General features: G+C 42.3%; 2 protein-coding genes across 4 annotated transcripts; one reads left to right on the forward strand and one right to left on the reverse strand.

Annotated features, from left to right (window-relative positions):
- Nucleotides 1–191: 191 nt before the first annotated feature.
- On the reverse strand, nt 192–9,919 carry PNN (pinin, desmosome associated protein). Its single transcript, XM_082318281.1, has 9 exons — nt 9,759–9,919; nt 9,256–9,327; nt 8,281–8,349; nt 7,030–7,102; nt 6,851–6,945; nt 4,796–4,871; nt 2,928–3,083; nt 2,701–2,839; nt 192–1,666 (listed from the first exon to the last, which is right to left on the reverse strand). The coding sequence occupies exons 1-9, from the start codon at nt 9,869–9,871 to the stop codon at nt 378–380; spliced, it is 2,082 nt and encodes a 693-aa protein (XP_082174407.1). The 5' UTR covers nt 9,872–9,919; the 3' UTR covers nt 192–377.
- Nucleotides 9,920–11,143: 1,224 nt separating this feature from the next.
- On the forward strand, nt 11,144–19,555 carry TRAPPC6B (trafficking protein particle complex subunit 6B). Of its 3 annotated transcripts, XR_014228835.1 has the most exons (9): nt 11,144–11,324; nt 11,407–11,474; nt 12,642–12,759; nt 14,230–14,313; nt 15,375–15,468; nt 16,122–16,170; nt 16,844–16,992; nt 17,201–17,378; nt 17,481–19,555. XR_014228835.1 is itself a non-coding variant. In XM_082318064.1 (6 exons), exons 1-6 carry the CDS (start codon nt 11,244–11,246, stop codon nt 16,151–16,153), a joined length of 477 nt encoding a protein of 158 aa, XP_082174190.1. In that variant the 5' UTR covers nt 11,145–11,243; the 3' UTR covers nt 16,154–16,299. The 3 variants fall into 3 exon arrangements, 1 of the variants encoding a protein (XP_082174190.1); XR_014228834.1 differs by having other exon boundaries at nt 17,201–19,555; XM_082318064.1 differs by lacking the exons at nt 16,844–16,992; nt 17,201–17,378; nt 17,481–19,555 and having other exon boundaries at nt 11,145–11,324; nt 16,122–16,299.
- The last annotated feature ends 46 nt before the right edge of the window (nt 19,556–19,601 follow it).

The raw sequence follows: 19,601 nt of genomic DNA on the forward strand, positions 1-19,601 counted from the left end.
TTTATTTAAAACGCACATTTATTTCTACAAAAAAAAAAAGTGTATGATACAGAAGAAGTGATCACATCTACTTAAAGGTTTACCTATTAAAATATACAGAGGATCTGAATGAGTACAGGATATTTAAAAAAAGATGCAAAGGAGTGTTAATCTTTTATTTTTACATTTTCAGGAACTTCACATAATTTTGGTAAGTAACCTTTTACAAAATTATGTAAAAAGTACAAGAATGCCTGGTAAACAGTCTGCATTTTTCCAAAAGATTTTTTACAGCATGCAATTCTTAAGGCAGCCTTCTCCTCCTCCTTACAAGGAATCCTTTCACTCAAATAATCTTCCGCTGCAAAGATTAGGCTAAGGAAGCTTGGTCTCTTCTGTTAACGCCTTTTGTCTTTCCTGTCTGATTTACGGTCTCTTTCACTCCGTGAAGTTCTCTTGCCTGACCGACTACTTTCTGATATAGACCTCTTTCTGTCAGATCTTGAACTTTTATCCTTTGAGCTTTTGGCATCTCTACTCCCACCTTTTGAGGACTTGTGACTTCTATCTACTCCTGAAGGATCCCTTCGCTTCCTGTCTGTGCTCCTTCTGCGTTTTCTATCTCTGTTATGCCCTCTTCCTCGGCTTCGACTTCTACTTTCACTACTGCTAGAGCTACTGCTGCTACTGTCCCTGCTAGTACTTCCACTTGTAGTGCTGCTGCTGGTGGAACTACTCCGACTGCTACTGCTGCCAGTGCTGGAACTACTTCCAGTAGTAGTACTGCTCGAAGTACTACTGCTACTACTGCTGCTGCTACTACGGCTATGACTCTTACCAGTTTTGTTCCCTGCCCTACCCCTGCTTCTACTCCTAGTCTTACTCTTAATTTCTACACTTGGTGTCTGACTCTGATCTGTCTGTGCCTCGACCACCTTTACAGACACCAGAGCATTTTCATCCTTGTCTGCCTGGGGCTCTGTATCCTGAGTGGACTGAGACAACTGAGGTGACTGTGGCAGCGGCACAGACTGTGGCTGAGACAGAGCCTCACCCACAGGTTCTGGCTGAGCTTCAGGTGCCTTCTCCTGTTTTTCTTCAGGTTCAGCTTCCATTTCCGGTTTAATACCTTTCTCCTTCTCGGGAGAAGGAACATTACACACTTTTTCTGACTGAGCATCACACTCTGTTTCTGGTTCCGCTTCTTTGCCATTTTCATTTTCTACAGGTTCTACACTATCTGCCTCATTCATTTCAGCCACATCCTGCTCATTATCCACTGGCTGAATGTTTTCACTTTCCTCTTTTACAACTGTGACCTCTTCATGCTGACCATCCTGTTGCTTGTCATTCTCCCTCACCTCGGCAGTCTCTTCTACTTTAATCTCCATTTCATGTTTCTGTTCATCCTCTTCCTGCTCTTTCTCTGCATCGCTATGCCCTGAACCTATTTTTCCCTTTTCCTCCCCTACCTCCTCCATTTCTACATCATTGTGCTGATTACCTGTCTCCAACTCTTCCACCTGCTGAGCCACCTTACCCTCTTCCTGCTCCTTGTTCTGTTCTTCCTTCTTTTCTTCATTCTGCACCTCCTGCTGTTCTTTTTCCTTCACAGATTGTCTTCTGGGCCTGGCCTCCATTTTGTTAATCTGCTCTGCAAATTCATTTCGCCTGCTTTCAAAGAGTGCTAGGGAATAAATGCATATATAAGTTTCAGATATCTACAGACACTGAAGTATATTTCCCCCTTAATTATGAGCTAATAAGTTATTAAATTGCTTTAACTTATAAGTACTGTATCCTTATTCATTCTGAAGTAGCAAACCATTCATGCATAATGAAAAAGACTGCTAGTTACCTTAAGGAAACAAAGCAAAGAGGATAGTCAGCTCAGCTGAGTATCAGAACAGTAAAGTCCTAAATCTACACTAACAAAAAGAGTTTTTGACTTCATTAAAATCAATCCAACCAACAGTATATCAAAATAATACCTTAATTTCCTGGTATTTATATATTAACAAGGTTATACTTCCTAAGGTAAACAAAAGACAGTAAGAATCAGCAAAAAGCTGGTTAGGTATTAAGAAAGCTTAAATAATGTAAGCTATTCAGACAGGTGAGCTAGCTTCTCTTATTGCCCAACCCCACACAATGAAGACAAGCTCCTTAAGAGAAAAAACCCAATACATTCTCAGTTTAATAAAAAAGAACAGTAGGACTACCATCAACCGCAGTATTTTAAATTGTTTTCCAAAGAAAAATATAGTCATCCTGTGAAACAGAAATGAACACACATTAAGGTTAAAAAAAAAATCATCATAAAGTTCTAGTGCTGTGCTTAAGAAAACTTCTCAAATCCTTTGCAAAAACCTGCATTTCCTTGGGTCTTCAATCCATAGAATCTGCCTTTTTAAAAACTAAATTGCTGCGCTGGCATACATCTGGGTACTAAAGCTAATATAAAAAGACTATGTTTTAAACACATACCTCTGAGATTATGCATACACCTCTTTTGACTTCTTGTAAGAGAATCAAAGCACATCCAACATAAAAATAAGTCACTGAAAGAGTAATGTTCGCTTATGATGAACACCCATGCACGAACAGTTTGTCCGAACCATGAAATTCATGTATTTAAGCAGAGAGACTTAAAAGAAATTTGTACAGCAAACATCAAAGGGAGGCATGAACAAGGGCCTTTGTATCACAAAGGCCACTTACCATTCATCTTTTTCTGTGACTCTTCCATCAACTTCTGCGTAGCAGGACACATTCTACCAGGTATGTAGAATAAATGGGGTTTTGTCTTCGTTCTTATGTATTTAATTATTTTAGCATTATGTTCATTCCATTCTTCTTGCTGAGAAATGAAAGAAAGTGACCCTAAGATACACAAGAATAGTTTAAACAAGATTAAGAGAAAGATCAAGAGCAAAACTAAAACTCACCAACTGAGCAAGCTCAACCTTTTGCTCCAGTAACCGCAGCTCTGTCTGTTTAGCACGTCTTTCTTCAAACAGTTCTCGCCTCTCGTTTTCAACCTGCTTTCTTTCTTCCTCTGCCTGCACTTCAAGTTTTTGTTCAATTTCTTGTCGTCTCTTTTGCTAAAATAAATAAAGAAGTATCTTAAATAGTTTTTCCAAATCAAGAAAGTGTTCTAGTTTGGTCCAATTAAAATTTTGAATTATTTACACCATTAAAGACATTCCTAAAATGACATTAAGAAATATCTCCTAAATTACAGGTAATGGAAAAAAAGAGTGTCATTGCTTGCTGGCATCTGATTTTTTGTGGGTTAACTATAAAATTATGGGCCCCTGTGGATTTTTTGTCTGCTTTTCTATCATTCAATTTGGATTTGAATTTTCAATACAAGCTTCAACACATTTCTTTTCCCAATGGCAGAAAAAAAAAGAAATAGATTTCAGGTATTCCACTTGGAAGGAAAAAAAGTCATTTCCCCAAGAAAGAAATGAAGGACTGCAGACTGCTGTTTGTGACCAACAAAACAAATTACATTGCAAATACTACCAGTATATTCATCACTAATTAGATATATTGCTATAATCCAGGAATGCCCTGTTTGTATGTCCTAGACAGCAATATGCTCAGATTGTACAATAGTTGTCTAATAAAAAAATAGAATTTAGTGCCTAGATAACAAAATAGCTGTGTCATAAAACTCCTCGGGCCTCAACTTTGATTTATAATAAGTTTTTATGGATGAAGAGAACAATTCCTATACAAATTCTCAGAAAAATGTTGCAAAGAGCAGTAATTCCTCAAAGTTGCTTTATGCAAACACGTAGTACTATAAATTAGACAAGGACTCCATATTTCTAGATCATCCTAATCAGTAGCTTTTTTGTTCTAAAGGCAAGCAGGCAACAGAGAACTTTGGTCCTTTCTCATGTGCCACATGACAAGTTAGATAAAACAGCAGGATATCCAAATACTGAATCTGAAAGTAATCAATACCAACACTGCAAGCCAGCTATGCTAATACTACACAGAAAAGGTTTTAAGTTGAAAGACTTTGTATCCGCTTCCACTGGACTGCTGAAAGTAGAACTTCCAAACACTTTTTAATCTAAAGGTTATTATTACTAACTGAATAACCCATTTAGGGCAACAGTAAGCAAATACCATACCCTCCACAATTTAAAAGAGTATACTCAGAATAAAGTTATCACCATCCTGTATACAAGTTTTTTGAAGTTACCACTAAGCTCTGCAAAGCCTTCACTTCAGTACAATCACATGTCCATTTATTAAAAATGGGAATTCTTGTTATCTGTACTGGGAGGGGGAAACCATTTGTAGGCAAATGGATAGCATAATACAACCATACATTTCTGTATACTTGGTTTAATTTAAACATCTGGAACACATCAGAGTGGGCACTGCTTCAGCAATACTGATTCACTGTTATTTACAGAAGTAGCCTATGATCTATTAAATAGTTACGTGATTAAGTGCCATTCACTTTAAAATGATCCCCAAATAATGTAAACAAGAAAAAAGATAATAATCTTGTGGTTTACATGTTTTAAAAATGTTCAGCAATTAAAAAAAAAACATCATCAAAACACTGCCTTTTCACTTCCGCAATGGTCAGAAATAGTGTTGTAAAGTCATGAAATTGCTGGAGTCCCTGCCTCCAATTCCACTAAACTAAACCAAACGAAAACCTACATGCACTCTTACCAATATGTTGCACCTGCAACCTACACCGTGCAGAATTTCCATTCCTATTTCGAGCAGCTTAACCACACAATTTTATTATTTACAATCTGATAGAACTAAAAATAAGTACCCTCTCAGTAGCAACCGTGGACTCCTGCTTAAATTTTTGAAGAGTGCCCATCAACAGGCCAAATATACGTCGATTCCTGAATAAAAACAAAAAGAAGTTTGAGATTCAGTTCAAGTACTAAGATTTTTATTTGCATAAACAATCAGAGACACTTTCCACCTCAGAGATGTTTATTTTTAAAGGCTCAGTATTACTAAAGGCCATTAGGAATAAACACATATCGACTGTGCCAACAGCCAAGGATATAATTTACAGTGACATATCATATTTTGCTTAAGAGTAGGACACAGCTCTTATCCGTAACACAGCGCAGTTAGCACTGGGAAAGTTGGAAGCCTGCACATTTTACATCTGGAAATAATGACACTAAAGAAATACTAAAAAAAAATAAAATAAAATCCAAAAGTAGAGAGTACTGAAGAAAAGGTTGAGTAAATACAGTGTGAGCTATCAATAAGGCAGTGAACTGGAAGGTCATGGGGCTTTCTGAAAAACATACCCCCCCGCCCCGCTCAGAGGATTAAGGAGAAATGGAGCCACAGGGGAGTGAAAGCTTATCTGTCACAGTTTGCCTAACAGTATCTTCTACAATGAGACACTGCCCTGTGGGATGAAGCCAGAATTCCTCTCATCCAATTAAGTGTTGTTTTGAGAAAACTTCAACAAGCGAAATTCTTCAAGGAATTCCCTTCTTCTGAACAAGATTTAATTTCTTGAATTTCATCTTGTCTTTCTTTCCATTTAATCCCAAATTAAGCCTCTATAGCAAGAGGCAGACTCTCTTATTCGCCTTGAACTTTTACCCAATTAAGAGAGAAAGGAAATGCTACTCTCTTCACTCAGTACCACTCTACTATAGTGGCACAAACCTGATGTGGAGAAGTAAAGGTACTTGTATATTAAACAGTAGAAACCGGAACAAATAAACAATTGAGAGCTAGAGATTACTCAAAGTGTATTTGTATATGAAGGACATCCCAGAAGACATGGAGCAAAATCAAGAGTTCAATGGATGCTGTCCTCTTATGGAGCCTCATTCCACCACAAGTCACACAGAGATCAATACTGGTTTTCTCATCTCCCCAGAAGACTACTAAAGCGCAAAACAGTAAAACTACAATTCTGAGGAAACAAACTTTTAGTGCCTGAAACTCTAGGAAGTCCACTAAGAATTCTGAAAGTCTTTCTGCAAGGAAAGCAGTTGGAAACTGGTGATGGAAACAACGGCAGTCTGTTAGGGCTGTTGTAATTGTAAAAGAAGCAAGCGAAGTGCCTTGTCTGTGCTAACTGATCTGTGGTTCTTATCAGAGAAGTTCTCTATAGTTCCTTATTCCAGCTCTCATTCTTCCATTTATTTGAGGTATGGGTTATTATTGGACCAGTTGAGCTGCAGACTGAAGTGGATGGAGTCCAAGAGGTTGGACACAGGTGCAAATTTGCTTTTCCAACACCTCTTCCCAATAGAACTGCGTTTCAGCAAGAATTTTTATGAGCTACCCTGACACAAATAGAATATAGGAAAAAGGAGATATATATAGGAGGAATCTAAAAAGAAGCAGGCAAAAGGAAGGCGAGACGGTACACACAATAATGAGTCTGAAAGTAGTAAGAGAAAAGCAACACATGATGGAACTACTGTGTTTAAAAAAAAAAAAAGGGAAAAACCCACACCCAAAAGCCTCCTTCAACCAGCAAAATAAATTATGTACCAAGACAGTTGTAACAGTCCAAAATGTTAAGTAACCAATGAAGCTATATATATATTTCTGTCTTACTCAAAGACCATCAGTTACAATAGCACTAGCAAACCTAGTCCTGTAGGTGGCCTGAGAAGTAGAACCCCTGTCAGTTGCGTGAAGTGAACGATGTGTTGTTACCACTGTGAAGTATTTTGAGAGAGTATTTTTTAAAATCAATTTTATACCATTATGGCACCTCTTCAACATCATCTTTGTTACCTGAGAGCACCTGTATAATACTTTTTAAATCTAAAGCTACTTCCTATGCTAGCACTCGGAAGTACCACATTAGTGCTTAGAAGAGATTTCTGCATACCTTTGTTTTCCTTTCTCATCCATATTTTGATCTTGTATAAGGTCTCGACGTGTTCGCTCTTTGGAGGTAGCAACAACAGAAGATGGCAACGCTGGCTACAACAAAGAAAAACAAACTACTTTGTTCATGTTCCAGATAAGTAAGTTTCTTCCTGCACAGCTCCATTTATCATGTATTACCTTTTTAATATCATCATCCTCTGCGTCGCTTTCCTGGCGTGATTCTCTTCTTGTCCGACGTTCTCCACCCAGCCTGAGGAAGAAAAAGCATTAGTGGTCACTAGAGAACATATATTTAGGACAGCATGTGTTCTACCATGAGAAAAATACAAGTCAGCATATCTAGCCAGAAGAACCAAAATGTTCGGTAAAAATCTCCCTGCTGTTCCAATGACCAGTAAGTAGCATTTTACAGACAATCTACCGTTGGTAAAAATCAGTGTGAGAAAACAGTTTAAGTTTTACTACAACTTGCACAGTAAAGTAAAACAGAAGAGCCCACATTACTACCATATTTGACTTTTTAGAATACCTTTGGAATTTATTTCTTATGTTTAACGTCTGCACTTTTCTTTTTCCAGAATCTCCAAAATGGCTACTGGTATAAGGGGATCATGAGACAGATTTAAATGCATCAAGATATAAAGGTTGGTATGCTCTTTCAAATGGAAAATGCTATTTAAGTTACCTAGCCAAATACCTAGAAAACAGGTGAGGAGGAGCAGAGCACTTAGGACCTGAGAACTTGCATGAACTGAGGCTTTCACAACGAACAACTAGGCCATGTATTAAGTAAAAGTGATTTTCAACTTTCACTCTCAGCTTTGTGGCACAGCACTTTACTACTGGTAAAGCCGTTTCACAGTATTAATTTTGCAATAACTCAAAAATTCAAAAGCAAGCCTTGCTTTAGGCAAGAACTGCCATTGCAGTTAAGTGCCCATAGAATGAATCTCACTATAATGAAGGTCACTATAATCAATCACATCTGACAGATCTGCATCCAGATGTGAAAGCTAAAAATGCGAGTCTATTGTCAGACTGTATGCATTCAATTTATTGAACAGAAGATCTCAGTCATAACTCAATTTGTGTCTACTGTAAAGCAAATCTGGGCTACTAAGCAGAATATAATATAGCAGACTGTACAACAAGTAAAAGAGAAAATTCCAGGAGTCTTTGTATTGCTATATCTTTATATTATTGCTATAATCTATATTGCTATACAGTATGAAAAAAAAAAAAAAGATTTCACCACAGTCAATTGCTATAATCCAAATACATTTCCAACAAGTCTTGAATATGTAATCTCTGAAGAAGACAGTGAAAGTCACCAGTTATTAACAGTTATTGAATCTAAATATTTTAAATTTACTGTTATAAATTCTCATTCTGATAAAGCAAGTTCACTGCATCAGTTTTTGCACTCACCTACTGGCTGCCCCTTCAAGATCCCTCTGTTTGGCTGGGGGTCCTCCTCCACTATCCGAGAATCCACGCCTAAAAAGAAAACACTTGTGATCTCAGAACAAGTTAGGCTAACCCCAGGTCCAGCTTAAACCTGCACAATCAAACCGTATTTTGGCTTTGTGGTCACGACGTAACAATAAATTTTACTCGGCTCTATCATCATTTACTGTTACTACTGCAATAAAGTGTTTAAACATACTGCTTGTGGACCAACTAATTTAAACTTGAATTTCTGCACTTACTTAATTGAGTAGCTACACTAAAACAAGGAGTCTCATTATGTTCAAGCGTTCATATTTGCAATAACTTTCAAGATGTATTAAGTCTTAACCAGCAGTTTAATATTGAAATTAATCAAAAAATCCACTATATACTCCATTGAGAAAGAACTACTGAACAAAAATTGGCCTTTTGATTCTACTGAGGTGAGGGGGCAGGGGAAAGGAGGTAAAAAAAGTTTAAAAAAAAAAAAAAAAGGAAATCCACAACAAAACACTAATGGTTTTACCTACACCTGTTTTAAAATTCCTGTCTACTTCAACTCTTTCTATTCCTCCTGGAACAGCTACCAGTTTCTTAATTACTGAGAGATCGCTTTTGAACGTTCTCAAAGAGACAAGGTCCCAGATACCACATAACACCTCCCTTAACTCCGATGTTTCCTCTTATTTTTCAGGCTAACAGCTGAAAGGGTTAGGGGAAACCACCAGTTTAAACTTGTTATAACTCAGAATGAGAAGCTACTCTAAATTTCAGGTGGTGACATAAAACTCCAAATGCCCCGTAGGCCAGCTTTCAAGCCTGCTTACTGAAACAGCAGTACGACAAGCAACAGGATCAGACGAAAAATATAAAACATCCTAGCATAAGGTCAGCAAACCAATGCCAGGGCAAAGGGTGGAAGAAACCCCCCTGCCCGTTTGTGCGGCTCCTTACCTTAGCAATAAGCTCCCACGCCCTCTACCTCCACCAGGGCCTGTGATGGCTAACAGTCTGTTCTGAGGGGGCCTGCAAGAGACAGCGGGCGCTGTTAGCGGTGCCTGCCCCGGCCCCCCCGAGCCTCTGCAGCTCGCCCAGCCAGGGGTGCCCGCGGCCACGACCGTTCCCTCACGCACCCCACGGCTGCGTCCCCCCCACCCCCGCCACGACGGGCAGACGCCGCCAACAAACCAGCGGGACCGGGGCCCCGCCACCCCCCCCGCGCTGCGCCAGAGGAGCGGGGACGGCCCGCAGAAGGGCGCGGAGGCGGCGGCCTGCGGGGACGGCGGCCCGCGGGCAGCTCCTCGCCGCCCGCCGCGCGGGCCCCTCGCGTAACCGCCACCCCCCCCACCCCCCCGGGACACCAGCAGGGCGCACGCCAGCCCCCTCACCCCCCCGCCCGCCCGGCCTGGCCGCTTCCCCCGCCTCACCGCCCCTCCCGCCGGCGCCCCCCGCCTCACCTCACATCGTTGGGGTCCCGTCCCGTGAGCTTGCGGATGTTCTCGTCCACGTGCTTGAGGCTCTCCTTGGCTTTCTCCAGCTGCTCCTGCAGCGCGCGCACCGCCACCGCCATCCCGCCCGCAGCGCGGCCTAGCCGGGCCCAGCGCAAGGCACCGCTGGGTAACGGGGGGGGGGGGGGGGGGGGGAAGGCCCCGCCCACGCGCGGCGCGGCCCGCCTGGCGGCCCTCCGCTCCGGCAGCCGCGGGCCGGGAGGGCGCAGCCAATAGCGCCTCGGCCCTCCCCTCCGACCGCCAATAATCGGGCACGAGGGGAAAGGGCACGCCCTGTGGGAAAGGCTCGCTGAGCGGGCCCACCAATCACAGGGCCCAGAGGCTGACTGGCATCCCGACCGACCAACTACTGGAAGCCTCTGCCCGCCAGCTCTACCAATCACCAAAGGGACCGCCGGAGTGACATCGCTCAGAGCTAACGGGAACTCACGCGTCAATTTCCCGCAGCCCAATCAGAAAGCCACTTCGAGGACGTTTATCCCCACCCACCTAGGACGCATCCTACTTTCCCTCTCCCTATGCGGCCGACAGGCCGGCACGCAAGCAGTCGGGCGAGGGCCAATCACCGCTCCGCTACAGAGGCCGCCGCGCCAAGCGAGCCAATAGGCGGGGACGTTACTGAGGGCTGGCGCGCTGCCCGGTGGCGCGCAGGCAGGGGCTGGCGGTGGGGGCCTCACGGGCGGTCCCGCGCCTGCCCTCACGCCTCCCACCCGCCACCCGGAGCTCCGTGGGTTGGGCTTCGGCAGCCACCTCTCGTTTAGCGGCTGTAAAACGCCGTTACCGGACGTTATTCCTGACGCCTGGGGCGGCGAGGTTTCTAACGGCGCTCTTCCCCGCCCGGCAGCCGGTGCCGTTTCTGTGGAGAGGCTGGGGTGGGCCCCGGGCGCGGGGCCCGCTGCCCTTTCACAGCGGCGGGAAGCGGAAGGCGAATGAACGAGTGACGTTCTGAAGGCAGTACCCCGCCCCCGACACCCCCCTTCGGCCCCCAGCGGCAGGGCGGGCGGGGGGCAGCCCCGCGGGGCAGAGGTGCCCTCGCCCCCCAGCTCTGTCTCCCCTTCACCGCACTCCCTTGTGCAGCCCCGGTCCGCGCCACTGCCCGAGGCAGCGGGCTCTGGGAAGCCATAACGCCAAAGGCCCTGTCCCGCCTCAGGCCAGGCTTCGGCCGCGCCAGCCAGCCGCGCCAGGCCTTCCCCAGGCGGCGGCGGGCGGGAAGGCGGACCGGTTCCCCGACGGGGAGAACCAGTCAGGCGGCCGCTGCTGAGCCGCTCCGCCTCGGTGGGGAGCGTCACAGGCTGGCAGGGCCCGGCCGGAAGGGGCGGTGCGGCGGCGGCGGCGGGCCCCGGCGGCGGCGGGCCGTTGCCGCGGCGCCGGGCGGGGGGTGAGGGCCAGGCGGCGGCGGTGGCGGGGGGGGGGTATCCCCGCTGCGGAGCAGCGATGGCGGACGAAGCGCTCTTCCTGCTGCTGCACAACGAGATGGTGGCGGGGCTGTACCGCGCCGCCGAGCAGGGCGAAGGGGTGAGTGGGGCCGGGGCCGCCCCGGGGGCCGCCCGGCAGCGGCCGGGGTAAAAAAGCGGCGGCGGCGCCTTGTGTCTTGCAGGAGAACGGGCGCTGCACCACCAAGCTGGAGAGCATGGGCTTCCGCGTCGGGCAGGGGCTGATCGAGAGGTGAGTCCCCGCCGCTGCCGCAGCTTCGCCCCTCTCCCTGCTCCCGGGGCCGGCGGGCGGTGCTCGTCCGCGGGGGTTTTCCCCTGCGCCGGCCCGGCGAGGGCCCACGCCCCCTCCGGCCCGGCCTGCGGGGCCCGGCGCCTTCCCCGCTCGGTGGCAGGCGGCTCGCCGCCCTGGGTGGACAGGGGTCACGCTGCGGCTGTGTTCCTCCGGTTACGCGTTCTGGCATCTGGTTCTTGCGGGGACCTGTGTTTGAATACGACAGGACGGTTGTGGAGTGTGTGCTTTCCCCGTGCTTTCCGTCGTGAAAACTTGAGTCGGGGTATATGGTTACTTTTAATACCTACAAGCCTTTTTAAGTGCACTTTTTGTAGACCTACTTTTGCGTGTTTCCTACTTCTGGTATGTTTCATGATTTTCTTCTCTTTCTAATTTATTTCTTAAACGTAATTTTATGAGTGGCTACTCCATTTCGTTTTTCTAAAGCGCTCTCAGTCCTTGGAACTTCGTGACCGAGCACGTTGCCTCCTTGTTTCCCCAGGCTCTTTGGGGATGCACGATGACTTGCTGCACATCCAACTTCAGCGCCCTCGTTCTGAGGTCGTGTGGAGACTCTTGAGCCTCTGAAGTCATGCTTTCGTTGAATAAAGCGGGGCTTTAGTGCCAGATAAGGACCCTCAAGGAGGATAAAGGGACAGAATTCTGAAATAAGCAAGAGAAAGAGGTCCCTTTTTGGGAATGAGGAACAAGTTTTACATGTTTGTTCATATGTGTTAGTGCTCTTTTGCATATTTGAAGGACTCCTTCCAAGCAGTAGTATAGATGTGAGCTTTTTGTTTATCGTCTACTTAGACATTTAGTTGAAGATAAAACTGATGGAGTGCTTTGCATCTTTCTGTACTTCAGCTGGTTTTAATAATCATATAATTAAAACCGTTTGTTTTGCTGTCATGTTGCAGGTATTAAGATAACACTGTGTTGCTCTATAGTTAAAATACTTGATGAATGCAGAATGATGCTAGAATGATACCGTGCAATGGTTGGAAAACTAATTTCTATAACAGCCTCAGAAATAATGTTGCATAGTACCATTTTTTTGTATTTTCTGTTTAATCCATCAAGTTGTGTGTACCTTCGTTATTGATATATTTCTCACTTATCTCTTAGGTTTACAAAAGATACTGCCAGATTCAAGGATGAATTAGATATTATGAAGTTCATTTGCAAAGATTTTTGGACAACTGTATTCAAAAAACAAATAGATAATCTAAGGACTAATCATCAGGTACTTATGCTGTGGAGTAAGATTTAACTTATAAAATCGGTAACAGTTTTGAGTTACTAGCGCATTTTTGGTTTTTCTCGGTCTACAATTAATTACCTGATAAGAAACGCAAAATGTTTTTTATTTGTTTTGTTTAAAAAGCAGGTTTTTATGGTTCATGTTAGCGTGTACCTTCAGAACACAATTATAATTATAATTATAAAAATACTAAATGCTTTGAATTTCATATGCACTGTTGCAGAGTTACAAACTGACAGGACAGTAGTGGTTACAGTTGCTTAACACTTAAACAGGAACTTTTTTATATATCTCTCGATAAATTTTAGTAGAAAACTAGTGTGAGAAAGTGATATTGCTGTCTTAACATCTATTTAAATAGAATGTCTGCCTTGAAGTAATTTTTTTATTTTGAAGAATATTTAAAGATTTCGGCAGTTGAGACACTTAGTTGCACTCTACCTACTGAACATACTTGTATAAGAAACAGCTGAAAAACTTCCCAGATTTGCATGTTGGTGACACTGTGTTGTATCTATGTCCTTTTCTGTATCAACAGCCGCAGGTCTTAAAGCAAGATCAAAATAATTTAAGGAGCCATTTTGCTAGAGTAAAAAATCTTTTTCCTTTTGAATGACTTGGTTTTCTTATGGCTATTTTCCTGTTGTATCAAAGTAGAAACAAGAGAATTTGTACAAGGATTGTGCCAAATAGAATACATTTTATTTTTCAGTGAACTGTTTATCAAGTAAGAACTTTAATAGATAATAATTATCTTAGAAATCTGTTTTTGAATTCAAAGAAAGCTGCAGTATTGAGCTTACGTCTCAGTTCTATATGCAGCCTTAATTTAAGGGTTATGAAGTTCTAAAGTAGCACGGTCATTAGCAAAGAAATTAAAATTACAGGTGTAGATTAAATTATACTGTGTTCATACGTAATTTATTAAAATGCATATTATGGTACACAATTGTAATGTAGAAAACACTAGACTTATAATTTGATCATCTGCTGGGTGTTGTTGCCTGTATCGCCATTAAAGTAGATAATTCTCACTGAATTTGAGAATAAGAATAGTGAATTGCATACCAAATGAAGATTAAGATTTGAATGTAAAAATCAGCATGCATTTGATAGATTAACAAAGACCTTCTAATGTGGAGTGACTGTTTCTGAGCACTGGAAGAACTCTTCCAAGAAGAATGTAAATAAACATTTTTAGGTTAACTGATCATATTATTATCTAGGGGTTTTGTTGTAAACTCACAATTAAGTATCTTTTCTTTTGTTTTGATATTTTATGTAAGTATATAATACAGTTTAAACTTAAATCACATATGCCTTAATCTAAAATTTCATTTTTCAACTTGAGAGCATTTATATTGTATCTACAAATCAAATCCCTTCACATAAAATGTTGATTGCATGTTACTGCATATTTAACTAAAACACCTTTTTTAAATTTTTACCCAGGGTATTTACGTCCTTCAAGACAATAAATTTCGTCTCTTGACACAAATGTCTGCAGGAAAGCAGTATTTAGAACATGCACCAAAGGTACCCTTCAGTTTTATCCTTGGGATCTACCAGTTTGATTTGAATTATCTTGATCTATTAATAATAACTTTACATTTTGTAATTGAGTGGATGCAAACTCTTCAAAAGGGCAGCTAAAGTTTAGCCTCTAAAACCTGTGCTTTTTAGAAATGCATCTTGTTTTGGAACAGCGGATTTGATTTATGGTTCAAGAAATGGTCATAGTTGCTGTGAAACTTGCTGTTGTCATGTTTGAGTTACTTGATGGTAGGAGCTGGTCTGCCTCTATCTGCCACTATCACACAAATTCATTCTTTCTTTCTCTTTGGAAAGCATGCGCTTTCAGAAGCTTTCTTAAAATTTCCAAAACGTATTTGGAAAACACTATTTGTTACCTAGAACAAGCTTCTGAGATTCTATGAACATTCAGAAAGATCTTCCACTGATTAAAAGTAGTTTTGAGTGTAGATGCTGAGTTAGGGTAATAGTTTAGGTAAGTAAAATCAGTGTCTCTGCAGAACCTCTTACAAAGCACTTTGATTCAGGTGGGTTTTAGGAATGGGGCATTCAGTTCTGTTTTATGGTTTCTTAATTCTTGATCATCTTAGTCATCATGGTTGCAGGCTACCGTCCTTGGGTTTTTTTTTTGGTGTTTGGTGAGATGTTTCTTCTGTTTTGCAACACACATTCTAAATATCTGCAGGCCCTTGTATTCTAAGATGTGGCCTGTCCAAGAATGCTATCTTGGACTGTTTCTCCTTCGTTGACTTTAATACCAGTTGCTAATTTCAGCCAAGTCTTGGGAATAATTGCTTTAAGGACAATAAGTTCCTACAGGTTTAATGGAAATAGAAACAGGTGACTCAAGATAGTGCCTCTAACAAGAGAAATCTGTATTGTGAGCTCTGCTGTGCCAAATATCGGAGCTTTCATCTATTAGAGACATGACAAAGTCTTTTAAGCACGGTAACAAAACCTCCATAGTTTTATATTGTCCAAGTCTTGTTCTTGAGTACTTAGTTTCAATCTTTAGCAACAAGCTTCACCCTTGACACTTATTTAAAGTACAACTTTATATTTAGTATTTAGCATTTACCTGTGGACTAATCAGAGGAGGCCTATCGAATTTGGGAATAAAGAGTATTGTAACAGCTGAAGTTTCATCAATGCCTGCATGTAAGTAGTTCTTGGAGTATTCAATAATTAGCTCATTTGGCGACTTTCCTTACTGACTTCATCACTGTAGAAGCATTTATCAAGGTGGGATTAATTTGAAGCTGCTGGGCCATAGGATTCAGTATGAACTTCAGGATATGGCTTGTCACTAAATGCTTTAGTGTTTAGAAAATAGCAACAGAGGGTGAACCTTCATGATATTGAGTGGAAAGCAAAACTAAAAAGTTGTATTCACATTTGGAAGCATCAAATGCATAAGGATGTACCTCCAGAAGGCCATTTGAACAAGTGAAGATAAAAACAACTAGATACATGCTTTTTCTCTACGGAAGTTGTTAAAAAAGTTATTAAGTGAGGTCCATTCTAACTACCCAAGCTGTAGGGTGGATTTAAAAATTTTCACAGACTTTGCACAAATTTTAGATTTAGCTGACGGAACTGTTGTGATGTGGGATATGGATCAACTTAAAAAGAAAAGAAGGAAAAAGCTGTTCAGCTGGAGTTAAATTTAAATGCTAAATTTAAATAATGGCTAATTTTTCACAATTAAACCGTAATATTGAAATGTTCCTTACTATTTCTTTTAACAAAATGATTACAGAAAAATAACTCTAATAGTGATACTTTGATCTGACTTTGCTTTTTCTTTGCAGGTAAATTTCAGGTGATGATACAGAAGATGTAGAGCACATTCAAATCTGGGTATCTACCTTAAGAATCCTTTGTGTGTGGGTTCAGTATCTTGGTTCAGCTTTGTATGTAGCTTGTAAATTACAGCAGTGTGCAGCACAATTCCAAAATATATAATAAATGTTCATCAAAATAACACAATCCTTGCATCTTGGTATGAAATTTATTCTATACCAAGGTATTAATGTCCACATGGTAAAAACTGTCTACTCGAAAGTTTTCAGCAAAATATTTCAATTACCAAAACAGCACATATGGAAGACCAGAGGCACGTTTTTAGAACAGAGTAAAAGCCTGACCAAGACTAAATTGGAATAAGGCACTGATGTGTTTTGTGTCACCTAAGATGAACGTCCAACTGCTACCTTTCCCTATTCACTCTGAACTGTGAGGCAGCAATTACTTTTGTATTGCTCTGAGGAAGCCATTAGCACATGAATAAACAGCCTTCATTAACAGTGTTCAGTGGAGGCTTAATTCCTTTGTAGGAATGATATGGGGCAGTAGAAAAGAGAATGCATTTCTACATAGTTAAACGGTTTCTCCTACCTCCCTAGAGTTAGCAGCTGTTTTTTGTGTCAGAATAATTTTACAGGTAAGGTCAGATGTACTGGCCAAAGAAGGAAATTTGTTTTAGCTTCTTGTGCATAAACTCAATATTAATGTAATTGTTTTTAATTGCTAGCTACAAGTCACTTCTGTAATGAGTGTGTGCAGGAAGATGATTAGGCCTGCAAGAAGCTATACAGACATCACCAGGACTCTTGAGGACATTGGGGTTTGCTAGATACTACTTGTTACAAGATTTGCATAACAATACATATCTTGCTGTAGGTAAGCATGAAAACATCTTGTTAAAACTGATAATGAATTTTACTCTAAGACTCTTCTGTTGGCAGGTTCAGGCCTTATACTTTCAAATGAATCACAATAGAAACTTATGGTGTTTATTCAGAAATGTGATGTATTGGGTTTCCAGGGACAGGGGCTACAGGGATGGCTTCTGTGAGAAGCTGCTAGAAGCTTCCTCTGTGTCTGATAGGGCCAATGCCAGCCGGCTCCAAGATGGACCTGCCACGGGCCAAGGCCGAGCCCGTCAATGACAGTGGTAGCGCCTCTGGGATAACAGAAGGGGAAAAAAAAAAAAACAACTGGGCAACAAACTACAGCCAGGGAGAGGAGTGAGACTGTGTGAGAGGAACAACTCTGCAGACACCAAGGTCAGTGGAGAAGGAGGGGGAGGAGGTGCTCCAGGCCCCGGAGCAAAGATTCCCCTGCAGCCCCTGGTGAAGACGATAGTGAGGCAGGCTGTCCCCCTGCAGCTCGTGGAGGTCCATGGTGGAACAGATCTCCACCTGCAGCCCGTGGAGGGCCCCACACCAGAGCAGGTGGGTGCCCGAAGGAGGCTGTGGCCCCGTGAGAAGCTGTGCTGGAGCAGGCTGTGGACCCATGGAGAGAGGAGCCCATGCTGGTTTGCTGGCAGGACTTGTGATCCTGTGGGGGACCCACGCTGGAGCAGTTCGTGAAGAACTGCAACCCGTGGGAAGGACTCGTGTTGGAGAAGTTCATGGAGAACTGTCTCCCGGGGGAGGGACCCCACGCTGGAGCAGGGGAAGAGTGTGAGGAGTCCTCCCCCTGAGGAGGAAGGAGCAGCAGAGACGTGTGATGGACTGACCGCAACCCCCATGTAGGAGGTAGAGAAATTGGGAGTGAAGTTGAGCCTGGGAAGAAGAGAGGAGTTGGGGGAAGGTGTTTTAAGGTTTGGTTTTTATTTTCTCATTATCCTACTCTGATTTTGATTGGTAATAAATTAAATTAATTTTCCCCAAGTTGAGTCTGTTTTGCCCGTGACGGTAATTGGTGAATGATCTCTCCCTGCCCTTATCTCAACCCATGAGCCTCTCATATTTTCTCTCCCCTGCCCAGCTGAGGAGGGGAGTGATAGAGCAGCTTTGGTGGGCACCTGGTGTCCAGCCAAGGTCAACCCACATCTGAGAACGCCTTGTGACCGATTCGGTGTCTACTTTGATACTGGTAAATAACAGGTTATCTAGAAAAGCTAACATGTTAAAATAGCACCTTTGATTGTTATAACTACCTTCTGTGTTGGGAGAAGTGTATGTTGTCCAGTTGCATGGTGGGCAAGAACAGTAGAAGCTGTTCTTCCCTAAGCTCTAGGGAAGGTCTGAAGTTTGTAATGGATGAAGCCTTTTCTAGAGAGCTGTTACAAGCTGGCAAGCTATAGATTATAAATGTGATAACCAGGGATTTATTATACCGGAGCTTAAGATGTGACCAAATTCTGATCTTTTCAGGTACTGTTCAGATTAGTTGTAGCTGAATAACTTGACAGTTCTAGGAAACATCTAGAGCAGAATTCGAACTAGCAGAATGCCATCCCACTGTTTATAGAACTAGCAAAGATGAAAGTAACTACAGCGGTATGGTACGCAGTGGGGATCAGCTGTTCGACTGCTTGAAAAGGCTGGGTTCTTATACTGGTAGTTTATAGGAAGGCTGGGGTTGTTGTGCAGCTTTGCAACTCAGAATTGTTTGAAATTGTAGCGCTAGAGAATTAGCTAACTAGGATTCTTGCATTTCATGGGTTCTTCAGTTGCCAACTCATCCTGCTTTCAACATGCTGAAAATGCTACTAAAGAGACTAGAAAAAAACTCGCACTGTATGTCTAAAAGATGGACATTTCAATGTCATTGCATTTTAGGCATCTGCAGTGTGGTAGACATTCAGTATCAGCATATTCAGAATCAGTTACTTGCATCTCCAGAATTAAAACTCTAGTAGTTATTGTAATTCACTTTGATTTTTCGCTGGACAGTTAAGACTACCATTCCAGATGCAAAAGTGCCAATCATTCAAGGACATATTAAAGGTTTATCAATAACTGGTTGTGGTTAATGATTACTTTTAATAGCGAGGGGAAGGACTTAAATTCTACAATATACAGAAACCAGATGTCAGTTAATACTGTGTATCAATTTGCTGCTATCAGCAGGATTCATAGTTCCTTTAACATGGATTTTTAATTGTTGAAGATAATTAGAACCAGAGAGAGTCACGTATGTACCAAACAGATGCTGATACTCTTGGCAAAGCACTCCATGTTAAATATATAAATAGGCGAGCTAATGTATTTGTCAAGATACCATACAGAAAATAAATTTGTTCATTCTGTTTAATAAATGCTTCTATTAAAAGCATTGAATACAGCTGTGTAATTTTCACTGGTTTCTGCAACTGTTTACTAAAAAATAGTATTACTACTCAGGAAGTAGTAATTTTTATGTTGTACTAAAATAATTGTTTCAGTAACTTACTGGCTGTAGTTGAACTGCTTAGCAGTGCTTAAGCTCAGAAACCAAAGCTTGAAAAAACACGTTCAGTCCTAGTTGTGTAGATTCCTATAGTAAGGCTGCTGTTAAAT

The sequence above is a fragment of the Platalea leucorodia genome (genome assembly GCF_965183815.1).
Source record: "Platalea leucorodia genome assembly, chromosome: 7".
NCBI classification, from domain to species: domain Eukaryota; kingdom Metazoa; phylum Chordata; class Aves; order Pelecaniformes; family Threskiornithidae; genus Platalea; species Platalea leucorodia.